The sequence below is a fragment of the Taudactylus pleione genome, unplaced genomic scaffold (genome assembly GCF_031769625.1).
Source record: "Taudactylus pleione unplaced genomic scaffold, aTauple2 ptg000403l, whole genome shotgun sequence".
Classification (NCBI taxonomy): Eukaryota; Metazoa; Chordata; class Amphibia; order Anura; family Myobatrachidae; genus Taudactylus; species Taudactylus pleione.
Window position 1 is genome coordinate 2,357,434 of NW_028284805.1, and position 13,776 is coordinate 2,371,209.

General features: G+C 40.1%; 1 protein-coding gene across 1 annotated transcript in view; it reads right to left on the reverse strand.

Moving 5' to 3' along the window:
• LOC148506449 (uncharacterized) overlaps positions 1 to 13,776 on the reverse strand; it is a 164,378-nt gene that overhangs the window by 56,988 nt on the left and 93,614 nt on the right. The window contains 3 exon segments of the mRNA XM_088446713.1: positions 4,620 to 4,701; positions 5,859 to 5,910; positions 11,456 to 12,641. Of these exon segments, the coding sequence (XP_088302839.1) occupies positions 4,620 to 4,701; positions 5,859 to 5,910; positions 11,456 to 12,641 (1,320 nt within the window).

A 13,776-nucleotide genomic window follows, 5' to 3' on the forward strand; every position in this document is an offset into this window, starting at 1 on the left:
TAGGGGTGCCCTGGAGCGGGTGACCCCTTTATTTGAAGGCGTCTCCAACTCCCCAGGGATCCTTTCCCTGGGCTGACTAATGGTCAGGGCTGATGCTGCGACTGGGGGGCCCGGTGATAGGGCTCCCCTGGCTGTGGTATCAGCCCTCCGTTAGAAAGGGTCCAGGGCTGGTTCTGGTTCTTACAGGGAGACCCAACGCAATTTATTCCCTGTAAATCCAGAACCAGCTCTCCTTCCCATAGCCCAGTGCTGGTTGTACCAAGTACAGGGAGACCCTACGGCCTTTTTTCTTTGATTTCTCATATTTATAACAAATAATATTTATGGTCTGCCTTCATGGTGCATTTTTTAATTTAAGTGTAACTTCATTTGTGAATTGTCCTGTATGTTTTGTTTTGTTATATTGTTGCCGATATTCTCCCCTTGGTGGATATTCACATTAGTTGTCCATATATGCACTTAGTACACTTTTCGAAGCATGTTATCTTCACATCTTAATTGTAATTTGTGTTTTTGTATATACCTTTTTAAGTATTGCTCGTTGTCTAGAGACATTGCATAACGGTGGGTTTCGTTCTGATCGAAATGAATAGTACACACACGTGACCATTTGAGCGAGTACAAATTAACACACTTTATTTACAAGTAACAAACAAACAATAAACATACAAAGTATACAGTATACTCAACTTTTGTCTATGTATTCAGATGACACCGGTAATTCATCATCTTCAACATAAGATGTACTTCATCTTATCTTCATCTTCTCTGGTGAGCCCTCATTTCACAAAACCCAGGTAGTTCAATATAGATTGCAGGCACCATATACTGCTGTCTCAGGTACATGCACGAGCCAAAGAGCCTTTGTCTATGTCCTGATTTATATACCCTAGTATGGGGTGTTGACGTTCCGGATATTAAGCCCATATTAGTTACATACTGGGTATCAAGCACTGGTTGGTATCTCTTGCACTTGCTCTGTAAGCACTAACATATACTACCAGACAAAGAAATACAGTAATGACGTGTCCTAGTATGTCTGGAGATAAACTCTGTTTCAAAACCCCTTTGTGTAGAGAATCTCATTAACCCATAATGCTTAGCATCTCTACACATCATACAATGGTCATTCTATTGGAATGTGGCTCACTGTCTACTGATAACACCATGTAAGCTATGAATGGCTCATTATACATCTCTGATAGTAATGACAGGTACAAGCTAGGGCCTCTCAATTTATGTCTTGTTTGACCTCAAGGTAAATTGACCAGTCTATGGATAGACTGCAACTACAATCTCTTTTCAAACCTCAATGGGGCCTAGCACAGGTATATATGTTACAACTTATATGCCTATGTAGAAATTAATAATTTAACCCACTGGTTACAGACATTTACATCTTAAAGGTATTTATTAAAAGTTATGTTTTAGGATTATTTAAGGTGTGCCCCACCTACTTGGAATTATGTCTTTTTCTTTTTTTACTGAGTATTGTTTACCTGCTCCTAGGGTGCACCCTTATACTGACATTGTGTCACTAATATATCAGATATTGTTTTTTTGGTCTCTCCCATTTTTTTTACTTTATCTTAGATATTATCATTTAATCTGGATCCTTTTGTTACCCTGGTGCGGTGTATTATTTATTTATTTTTTCCCATCTCTTCTATCTTTTTCTACTTACCCTCCTTATAACAATTGAGACATTTTTGTGGGGTGATCCCCATTTCTAGAATGCACCTTGCACAGGATAGAGGACATATTGTATCCTTATTAAACTTAATATATAAAAATATTTTGCATCTATGGCTGGTTTCAGCTCAAAAAATTAGTTGAAGAATAAACGACACACCACTGAGGAATTGGATAACATTTACTCTGATAGAACACAGGAAGGGATTCCAAACATTAGTTGGGAACAAGATTTCAACACATTAAACAAACATTACAGAAAAGGACTAGAGTACACTGAGACTTAACAATTATAGAAAGTTACACCAAACTCAAAATTTCTCCCACAGGTCTAAGACCTAGGATTTTTCCTACTTTCCAGCTAGCAAGTACGAATCTACAGAAAGATTGGGAAAGCCAGCTTAAATGTTTGCAAGAATTGATGACGATTCTGATTAAACATGACTTGCTCGTGTTAGAAGAATGTGATAAAGAGGTCGAGAGATTGGGAAAGAAACTTGAAGTTTGGGAAAAGGATCAGTCTTTCCAAAAATGCTTTGAGATAGCTAAAGCTGATCTAAATGAGTATAAACAAACTATTATTGACCGTAAAAAATCCAAATTTGCACAAGATAAACAGGATTTTGCCAGTGGAAAAATTTTCAAATGGCATCATGCAACCCATAAGGATCTGACTAAAACTCACGGATATCATTATACATCTTTGGAATTCTCTGAAATGGATGACAATTCTGGAACCAGCACTACAAGTGCAAGTTATTTATCTCCTTTTTTAGGGAGTCCTCCAGGAACCAAGGCAAGATACCGGACAAACAGAGGAGGCATACAAGGAGGGGGAAGAAGAAGAGAGGACAGAACATGAGAAACACCATTACCTTAGCGGCAATCATTAAGAACCAACAGGAGGAAGTAATAAGCAATAATAACCTCCCAAGTCATCAATCTTTCTAATATTTCACTTTCAGCTGACCACACAGCAGTATTACAAAAGGGTCTTGCATTTTCACCCACCAATATGATGAACCACTTTGAATGGGAAAAGGATTTACATCTCTTCGGGAGGAAATTACTTATCAAAAAGTGTTTTGCCAATGCAAGGAAAGATAAGATTGATGATAATGAAGTCACAATGAATGACCCGCCCAATATAATGAGTTCACCATTAGTACAGTCTATTTCAGAACAACTGTCAGCTAATGTAACCTCTACCAGTGATGAAGCAACCCGTTGCCCTAGCTTTTCAACGAATGAGGAATTAGAAGCACTGGCAATACTGGATGAATTGGAGGACCAATCTCAGGTGACAATGGATCCTACCAATCAAACAAGACCCCTTTGTAAAAAGAAATCTTCCTTCTACCCCTAGGAATACATTTGTCCAGAAGTTAGGATATTCATGGAGCTGGTATCCAGGGATCTGGATGTCCTGGAAAAAATACCTCGCGCTTTGATACCACACTGAACTGTATTTAGAAATAGACCTGCAGCGGTGCGAAAAAAAGGGGAACAATTGCAACCCCACAAGCACTAGACAATGTATAAAACCACACACACCGCGCTGGTGACCAAATGGGTAGATAAGCAATTTAATAGAGTAGCAACAATTGCTGCATGTGAAATGGTAGATTACATCAACATTACATATAACATAAACAAACACAAATGACGACAGATGAAGACCATAAACAAATATGATAAAAATTGTTAAATGGATACTAGCTGATAAGCAAATAATATATAGGGCTAGATGAACCCAAAATAGGTAATTCTTGTGTAGAAAAGTTCCAAATAGATATATAAAAGCGTTTTGAAACACTTAGTAGATTAATTCATAGTCTTGAATACTGTAACCGCTTATGTGCAGACAATGTATCGATTATGTATCCACTGTAATAAATATTCTGAAGCTTGTATAGCACAACAGTTAATGACTTGTTGGATACATGAAGTGCTAGCCCCGCCGGGCACGCAAGTGCTGAGAAGATTTAAGTACTGACCGGTTTCATAGTTTAGGCAATGGCAAGGTAGAGATGATGAAATAATATCTCACCGCCTGTGCAGTCAATCACTGGCCAAGTCAGGATCCTCTCAGATTCAGCTTGAAAAAGTCCCAGGAACGGGACGAAACGCGTTGCTGCCCGCTGCCTTTACCTGTTCCAAGCATCTTGTCCTGTAACCTGCTTCTGCCAAGTGCTCCCAGTGCCCGCAGTGCTTGATCCTGGTGCGAGGAGTATCCACAAGTCGCGGCCGCGCTATACCACACCCGGATCTCCTCTCAGCTTTCCTCTGGCCCTGGGATCCGGCAGGAATCATATTATTTAGCCGGACAGAGAGCCACCGCACCGGATCTCTGAGACAGTGTGTCTCTGAGAGGATCCTGACTTGGCCAGTGATTGACTGCACAGCCGGTGAGATATTATTTCATCATCTCTACCTTGCCATTGCCTAAACTATGAAACCGGTCAGTACTTAAATCTTCTCAGCACTTGCGTGCCCGGCGGGGCTAGCACTTCATGTATCCAACAAGTCATTAACTGTTGTGCTATACAAGCTTCAGAATATTTATTACAGTGGATACATAATCGATACATTGTCTGCACATAAGCGGTTACAGTATTCAAGACTATGAATTAATCTACTAAGTGTTTCAAAACGCTTTTATATGTCTATTTGGAACTTTTCTACACAAGAATTACCTATTTTGGGTTCATCTAGCCCTATATATTATTTGCTTATCAGCTAGTATCCATTTAACAATTTTTATCATATTTGTTTATGGTCTTCATCTGTCATCATTTGTGTTTGTTTATGTTATATGTAATGTTGATGTAATCTACCATTTCACATGCAGCAATTGTTGCTATTCCACTAAATTGCATATCTACCTATGCAGCAATTGTTGCTACTCTATTAAATTGCTTATCTACCCATTTGGTCACCAGCGCGGTGTATCTGGATGTCCTGGTCCAAGATGACACCAGAAGAACGAGATAAAAGATTAACCACAATCTAAACCCAAATGAGCCAAAGGCCCCAAAAGAAATTAGAGAATGGCCTAACATCCTTATCAAGCCATCTGATAAAGGTGGTAATGTGGTTATTTGGCCTTTGAACAAATAACCAAAGGAGGCGTTCTGACAACTGGGGGATGGACAATGCTACAAGCATATTATTTTCAACCCAACCGAGAATTTTACCATACTGTACAATAGGATTATTGATAGAGCAAAGTCAGAAGGAACAATCAATAAACATGAACATGAATTTCTACAGGTCTCACATCCCAAAATACCAACTTTTTACCTTTTACCTAAAGTACACAAAAATCAAGAAGAAACCCTTGGCAGACCAATAGTGTCAGGCATAGAAGGTTTGTCTGAACAGGCTACCTTACCCTCCTATGCCAGGGACACTTCGGATATGCTTAGACAAGTAAATGACCTGAAGCTTGATGAAAATTCACTGTTGGCTAGTATAGACGTTGAGTCTCTATATACTAGCATCAACCATGACCAGGGAATGGCAGCAGTTACATTTTTCCTTGATGTGGAAGGGACATCTGATTTTCATGACTTAATTTTGGAACTTCTGGACTTTGTACTTCATAAAAACTACTTTGTCTTCAATAATAAGTTTTACATCCAGACTAGGGGAACCGCAATGGAAGCAGCGTATGCACCCACGTATGCAAATCTTTTTTTGGGGTGGTGGGAACGACAACACGTCTTCAATGAAGAAAATGAAAAATCTACCTCGCTTGCTCCCATTTGGATTAATTATATTGACGATATTTTGGTGATCTGGAATAGCACAGTGGAAGAGTTCCACGAGTTCATGAGGAAGCTCAATAAGAACACTTTAAATCTAAAACTCACATATGAACTTAATGCCAAAACAATTTCCTTTCTCAATCTAAAACTCCATATTGCTGAACATAGGAATCTCACATTGGACCTATGTAGAAAACCCACAGCTACAAATAGTCTTCTTCATAGAAGTAGTCATCATTTCCCCCCAACCATCCAGAATATTCCCAAAGGAGAATATTTAAGACTTCATAGAAACTGCTCGGATGTGGTATCTTACAAAACCCAATGTGATGATTTGGCTGATCGGTTACTACAAAGGGGATACAGCAAAAGATCAATTAAAAGAACCAGATATACTGTATCATGGATGGATACAGATACTTTAATATTTCCTGATAACGAGCCGCAGCTGGACAATAAACAGGACAAAATAAGATTCATAGCTAACTTTTGTGATGAATGGAGATGTGTGAAATCAATCCTCCAAAGACACTGGTATTGGATAATGATCTCCTACAACATCTGGATACCAAAGTAGAAATGAGCTGGAGAAGAGCTCAAAACCTCAGGGACATGATGGTACATAGCCATCTATCTAATTCAATCTAGAAAGGCCCCACTATAACTGGCTCTTTTCCATTCGGCCACGGTAAAGCATGTGCCAATATGACAAAAAGAAATAGGATCATAGATCGTTATGGCAAGAAACATTTTATTCGCCATTTATGTAGCACCACAGGAGTGGTATACTGTCTGGAGTGCACATGTGTTAAAAGGTATGTGGGAATCACAATTCAACCACTGAAACAACGTACCCTTGAACACATAGGCAACACTAAACATGCGACTACAGATCTTCAAAAATATATATAAAAAAAAATAATGATAACATCTGTTGCTAGACATTTCTACCAACATCACAAAAGTTCAAGCAAGGATCTTCTTGGCTTTGGCCTGGAAATGGTACAATTGAATATCAGAGGAGGAGACCTAATGAAGAAACTCCTAAAGAAGGAATGTGAGTGGACCTTCAAGCTCGGCACTATGAATCCACATGGACTAAATGAAACCATCAACTATAGTCCTTTTTGGAACAGCTAACCTCCCCCCTTTTTTTTGTAATCTGCTGCCTTCCTCATATGCTTCTGATTTTTATATGATCATATAGTTATCTTTTATATTGTTTGTTTATGATCCATTAACAACTCTTATGAGTTACGTCCATATCAGAATGTTTCGCTAATACTGATACCTCTACGACTCAATGGTGTTATCTATAATGGGTGCGGGGAACATGGGCCCCTGGGTCCAGGGGGGCCCCACACTGCACACCCTGCACCCATAATATTACTTACCTCTCCGGAGTCCCACTTCGGCGCGGGAGTCCAGAGCTGTAAAACAACTGGAAAATGGCCGTGGCGGCCATTTTCCCGGTGACCTGTGCATACACTATAGACTCTGGGCACACTCTAGTGCCCAGAGTCTATAACTACGGCACTGGCCACGCACAGCTCAGTGCGCTGCCGGCAGCCGGGCGGAGAGGAGGTGGCCCGTGTCAGAGACTGCACACGGGCCCCCTCCTCTCTAGAAACGCCCCTGCTAGGACTGATACCTTTAGGACTGAATTGTAGTACCCCTGCATATACCAGATCTTCAGACGGTCCAATCAATTCTTATTATCACCTGATTGGTGATTCACTATTTCAATACTGTACACTTGTTTTTCAGAATATTTATGGATTTATTTCATGTCTATTGACAACAAGACCCTGATTTCAGTTACCCACATTTAGGGGGTCATTCAGACCCGGTCGTTAGCGCCGATGAGCTCGGACTGGGTCGATGGCCCCCCACAGAGCATGCGCGAGATCCGCTACGACCGACAGCGCCAGTCGTAGCGGGTCTCGATCCAAAGGGGGCGAGCTGTCGATGTTGATTGACAGCTCGCCCCGTTTGGAAGGCGGGCCGGGGGGGTGGCAGTCCAAACGGGGGCGTCGTAAGCCCCGATGGTCTCGTCATAAGCCCCGATGGTCGCGATGGTCTCTGACCATCGCGACCATCACCCGAGCGGTCGTTAGAGCTGTGGGTGTTAAACCACAGCCTAACGACCGCAACAGAGGTGGGTGGTCAGGATGCCAGTGGCCACCCAGTTTCTGAGCGACCGCTTGTATCCTCCGACCGCCTCTGAATGAGGCCCTTATTCTTTAGAATGTCATTCTGTTACACGTATTTTATTATTATATTTTTTTACACTTTATAATTTTCTTTGGCTACATTGAGTATAGTTGGGGGTCACTTTCACACACAACTATATGCTTTCAGATCTACACCTATATCCCCTGTTAGCACCAATTACACATCAAGACAACTTTGTGATATTTATAGAATATAACTTCACGCCCAATAACAGGCTATTCTCTCATCTTATCTTTTATTCTGCCCGGATAAGAGTCTTTCACCACACCGGTTCCTCTATAATAATTTTTTAATTATACAATATATTTTTTGTTTGTATCTTTATATGTGAATTTATATGCATGTGAACAGTTGGATATTGGCATGTTTATGCATTTGTACATGTATATATGTGCGGGTACATATACATATATTATGTACTTAGAAATTGTACATAATATATGTTAAAGATTTTTTTGACATTCAGATATAATATGTATTGTTTCCACATGCATTTGTGGTTTGCCCCTTTTTACTAATTATGGGCGCTTTTGTAACTAATGGATATGCAAGAGACTACATATACATACTATATATCACTCGGTACCATACTTTGTTAATTAGCGATTATCTAAAGGATGGAATTATTTGTATTTTGTTTTACTTCTATTTTTTCTGTAATGTCAAATATCTAGTTCAAAATCCCACTTTATACGCTACAAAGCGGACATGCACTTAATATCATTAGAATGTTCGATGGTGAACCTGCTACATGCGTTTGATCTCTTAAATCGTTCTTTCATTGTGATGTGTGTCAACTATTAATTGTGGTTTGTCCCTTTGATTAATCTTAGGCGCTTTTGTGACTAAGCGAACTGATAGAGATTACATACAAATACTATGTATCACCTGGTATCATATTTCGCTAATTAGCGATTATCTAATAGGGTGGTATTATTTTTATTTTGCTCTATTTCAATCTTTTCTGTAATGTCAGATACCTATATATTTTTTCACCAATAAATTTGTTCTTTAGTTTTACTATAATGCAGACTAGTGTTCTAAATTCCATTTTCAAACGCTATAAAGCGGACATGCATTTAATATCATTAGTATATCTGATGGTGAACCTGATATATCTTATTGATCTCCTAAATCGTTCTTTCACTGTTTTGTGTGTCAATTAACAACTGAGCACTTAGCTCCGATTAAGAGAAGTAGATACACTTGTTTATCTGGATTATTACATCCTCCTTAATGAAAGTGCCCGAACACCACACATGATTGGTAGCAGTGGCCATCAATCAAAACTAACTATCCAATCAGTGTCTACCCAGAAGTATTTACTTCCAGTTTACCAGCCACGAGACAAGCTTCCTTTGAGAAAGCCCCTGGCGAAATGCGCGTCAGGCCCCTGCTAACAGGGTACCTCTGTACGCACAGGGGACCCCCGCACCTGCAGATCTAGACACCACTGGGAAACTATCTTCTAACAGGTGCCTTTCACCTACCTCTCTGTTCTCTCACCAGCCATTGCGGAGTTTCCAGTTCTTGCGCTGCCTAGCAACAGGATCTGAGACTCATGCTTACGCTGGCAGCAGAAACAGCCTGCTAGTGTTTTTCCCTGTGGCATTGCACGGGGCTCTCATCACCAGTCTGATGTTTACATGACTGGTGAAAGCAGATCTCAGTGTATCTAAGTGCACGGTCATTTATTTTCCTTTCTAGATATACACCTCTCTATTTACATTTTATCTTAGAAACATAGGAATTTGCCTTATATTTTGAAGGACGCCTCAGTAATTCTTTGATTTCTCATATTTTTGACAAATAAGATTTATGGTCTGCCTTCATGGTGCATTTTTTAATTTAAGTGTAACTTCACTTATGAATTGTCCTGTATGTTTTGTTTTGTTATATTGTCACCAATATTGTCCACCCCTTGGTGGATATTCACATTAGTTGTCCATATATGCACTTAGTACACTTTTCGATGCATGTTATCTTCACATCTGTATTGTAATTTGTGTTTTTGTATATACCTTTTTAACTAATGCTCGTTGTCTAGAGACATTTACATCTTAAAGATATTTATTAAAACTTATGTTTTAGGATTATTTAAGGTGTGCCCCACCTACTTGGAGTTATGTCTTTTTCTTTTTTACTGAGTATTGTTTACCTGCTCCTAGGGTGCACCCTTATACTGACATTGTGCCACTAATATATCAGATATTGTTTTTGTGGTCTCTCCTGTTTTTTTACTTTATCATTTAATCTGGATCCTTTTGTTACCCTGGTACGGTGTATTATTTAATTTTTTTTCCCATCCCTTCTATCTTTTTCTACTTTCCCTCCTTATAACAATTGATTTACATTATGGGTAAGACCATTACCAGGTTGGGAACATTTATCTCCTCTCTGACCTTTTCAATATGTAACAATATATGAGCTCTGGGACTCTGAGAACTGAGGACTCTGAGAACGTTCCTCACGATTAGAGGCATCAGATGATGTTTACACTGTGAAGTTTTTGGATGTATTTTTAGGGTGTTTTCTCCTGGAGATTCTGGTTTGATATCTTTGGTTACACTGATGTATTCCTGTGGTTACGTCCATCTGCTGGGAATAAAACAACTGCTTGGAAACATGAATAACTTACTGTTACACTAATGGCTATATTGGAATACCCTCAAACAACATCCAATGATAAAAATTCTAAATATTTCAAAGTACAATTTCTGACATCACTGACTAACACGTTACATCGATATAAATTTAGAATAAGGATTATTCAGGATACAAAAGAGAGAAAAACAAAATCATGAGAGGTTACAGGATAAAATAAACATCATTACCTTTAATAGATTGCAAATTATAGTATAGATAACACATTGGGCCTCATTTACAAACTAGAAAAAATCTGCAGAACTAGATCCATTCTCAAATCAAGCAACAGAGAATCCAGAATCAGTCATAGTCATTTATTACACGTAGGAAAGGAACGATATTCATATTGGCTGGTCACACCTTCTCTGGTAGATCATCATGACCCTTAAATGCCATGACAGCAGGAAGTGGTCCTTTACCATCTTATTGCCCAGTGGGCCCTTCCTGTCCCAGTCCGACACTGCACAAAGGATAATGGTGTCCACAGGCATACAGATATAGCTAAGTGTCTGAGGACAGGGTTAGAGGAGAAACATCTGTGTGTTTTATGTGCTTGGGACGGACCATGTGTTACCTGGTGTTTTGTAGTGTTTTGTTTTATGGAAGAGTTTGAGAATTGGATAGCCATGAATGTTGGTGGTTTTCGCCATAGAACATTCTCCCGGCCATGCCTTCCAATCCACAAGGAATTGTACTCACCTGGGAATGCTAAAATGCAAAATTTGCTTAAACTATATATTCCTCTTGGTGCCAAATCTTCATAGCGGGTGCTGGAGGAGGACTGGCGAAAAAATGATTAATGTCAAGAAGGTTTTAGAAGGGATTCATTGAAAATGTGGTAAAGAACCATGTATATACCATATATGAATAACATGCTGGGAAGTCAAAGTCATAAGCTTCAAGTAAGAAACTCACACTCCGGGCTTGGTGCAGTGTTTATTTATTGTTATTATTATTGCGCACATTTTCCGCGGTGCGGAGCATAAACAAGCAAAACATTTCTTACACAGAAAATGAATATGGGTATACTCCTGTGTGACTTCTTTTGTGTGTAACAAGTTCTGGATTACTATAAGGCCCTTTCCTCACATTCAGAGCAAGATCATGGGTACACTCCTGTGTGACTCATCTGATGTCTAACAAGTAATGAATTACGTGTAAAGCTTTTCTCACATTCTGAGCAGGAATACGGTCTCTCTCCTGTGTGACGTCTCTGGTGTCTAACAAGATCTGATTTATGTCTAAACCCTTTACCACGTTCCAAGCACAAATATGGTCTCTCGCCTGTATGAATTCTCTGATGTACAACAAGATCCGATTTACTTTTATACTCTTTCCCACATTGCGAGCAGGAATATGGTCTCTCTCCTGTGTGACTTCTCTGATGTTGATAAAGTTCTGATTTACATATAAAACATTTCCCACATTCAGAGCAGGAATATTTGGATGCTCCTGTGTGACTCATCTGATGTCTAACAATTTTTGACTTTTCTTTAAAACATTTCCCACATTCTGAGCAGGAATACGGTCTCTCACCTGTATGAACTTTCTGATGTCTAACAAGGTGTGAATTACTTTTACACATTTTCCCACATTCTAAACAAGAATACGGCCTCTCATCTATATGTATTCTCTGATGTACAAGTTCTGAATTAAGAGTAAAAGATTTTCCACTTCCAGAGCAAGACATATTTGGAATGCAGTTGCTTTTTATATGAGTAGATGTAATCTGTGTATGATCTGTGGGTGTATACATGTCAGTGTGTGTGAGGTCTCCTCCATCACATGAGACTGATCCCTCCTTAGTATGAGTAGATGTATACTGTGTATGATATGTGGGTGTATAAGTGTCAGTGTGTGTGAGGTCTCCTCCATCACATGAGACTGATTCCTCCTTAGTATGAGTAGGTGTATACTGTGTATGATATGTGGGTGTATACATGTCAGTGTGTGTGAGGTCTCCTCCATCACCTGAGACTGATCCCTCCTTAGTATGAGTAGATGTATACTGTGTATGATATGTGGGTGTATAAGTGTCAGTGTGTGTGAGGTCTCCTCCATCACATGAGACTGATTCCTCCTTAGTATGAGTAGGTGTATAGTGTGTATGATATGTGGGTGTATAAGTGTCAGTGTGTGTGAGGTCTCCTCCATCACATGAGACTGATTCCTCCTTAGTATGAGTAGATGTATACTGTGTAGGATATGTGGGTGTATACATGTCAGTGTGTGTGAGGTCTCCTCCATCACCTGAGACTGATCCCTCCTTAGTATGAGTAGATGGATCTTTAGAACATTCTGTCGGTAAAAACATAGAGGTTAGAGTCATAAAATGTAATTGTCCAATTCAGTCCACAGCATTATCCCCTCATTCATTTCAAAAAATAACAGGAAAAAATAAATACCCACTGGGAAGATATATAGGAGCTGACTCCGAGTCAGATGCAGCTGCGTATATCCATTTTATAGGGAGCAAATGAGGAAAACCAATATAATACATCAGGGGTAAAAGATAAGACTTAATCATTAGAATCCCTTTCAGAGTGAGGAAACTCCTAAATGTTCTGCACCTGCAAATTGATGCAGCCATTCTGCCTACTCGAACAACTATTACATTAGAACAGGGGCGGGGAACCTTTTTTCTGCTGAGGGCCATTTTGATATATTTAACATTATTTGCGCGCCCGATGCAGGTCACTCCCCTCCATGTGATGTCACATGAGGGCGGGGCCACAAACGCTGGTGATTACAGCAATGCCTGGAGCATCTTGAGGATGCTCCAGGGAGCTGTAAAGGCAGAGGTGTGACTGTCTGAAGCACCCTAAGGACGCTCCAGGCGGCACTGCTGCATAAATTCTAGCTGTGGGGTGCCATTCTAGGCTAGCAGAAAAAAGCTCAGAGGGCCAGACCAAATGATTCCGGGGGCCTTATACGGCCCCTGGGCAGGAGGTTCCCCATCCCTGCATTAGAAGATGGAGGTCCAGTAAAGGATCCTATGTACAGGAGATGGACATGTGCTTTAAGAAAATGCACTTCTTCAGCTACAGTGCTCAAGTCTATGACAGCTATGGCCCCAGTTCCCGGGGCACTCAGGGATAGGTCAGAAGTCCATTATAGATTACAAGAAAGAGAGTGAAGTTGCCCATAGCAACCAATGAGCTTCTACCAATTATTTTACAGAGTGTTCTTGATAAATGCTACCTCAAAGCTGATTGGCTGCTATGGGCAACTTTCCACTGGTCCACTTCACTCTTTTCACTGCTTAATGCATCATCCCCTCTGTTCTTACCAGTGGTGGCCAGAAGAGCGTTACCATGTGTGATAGATCCACTATCAAAGACTCACTTAGCTTCCCTTCCATGGGGCATTATACAGTAACACCAGGGGATGTGTCTGAGTGATACAAGGATGTGATGGAGGAGAATCACCAGCC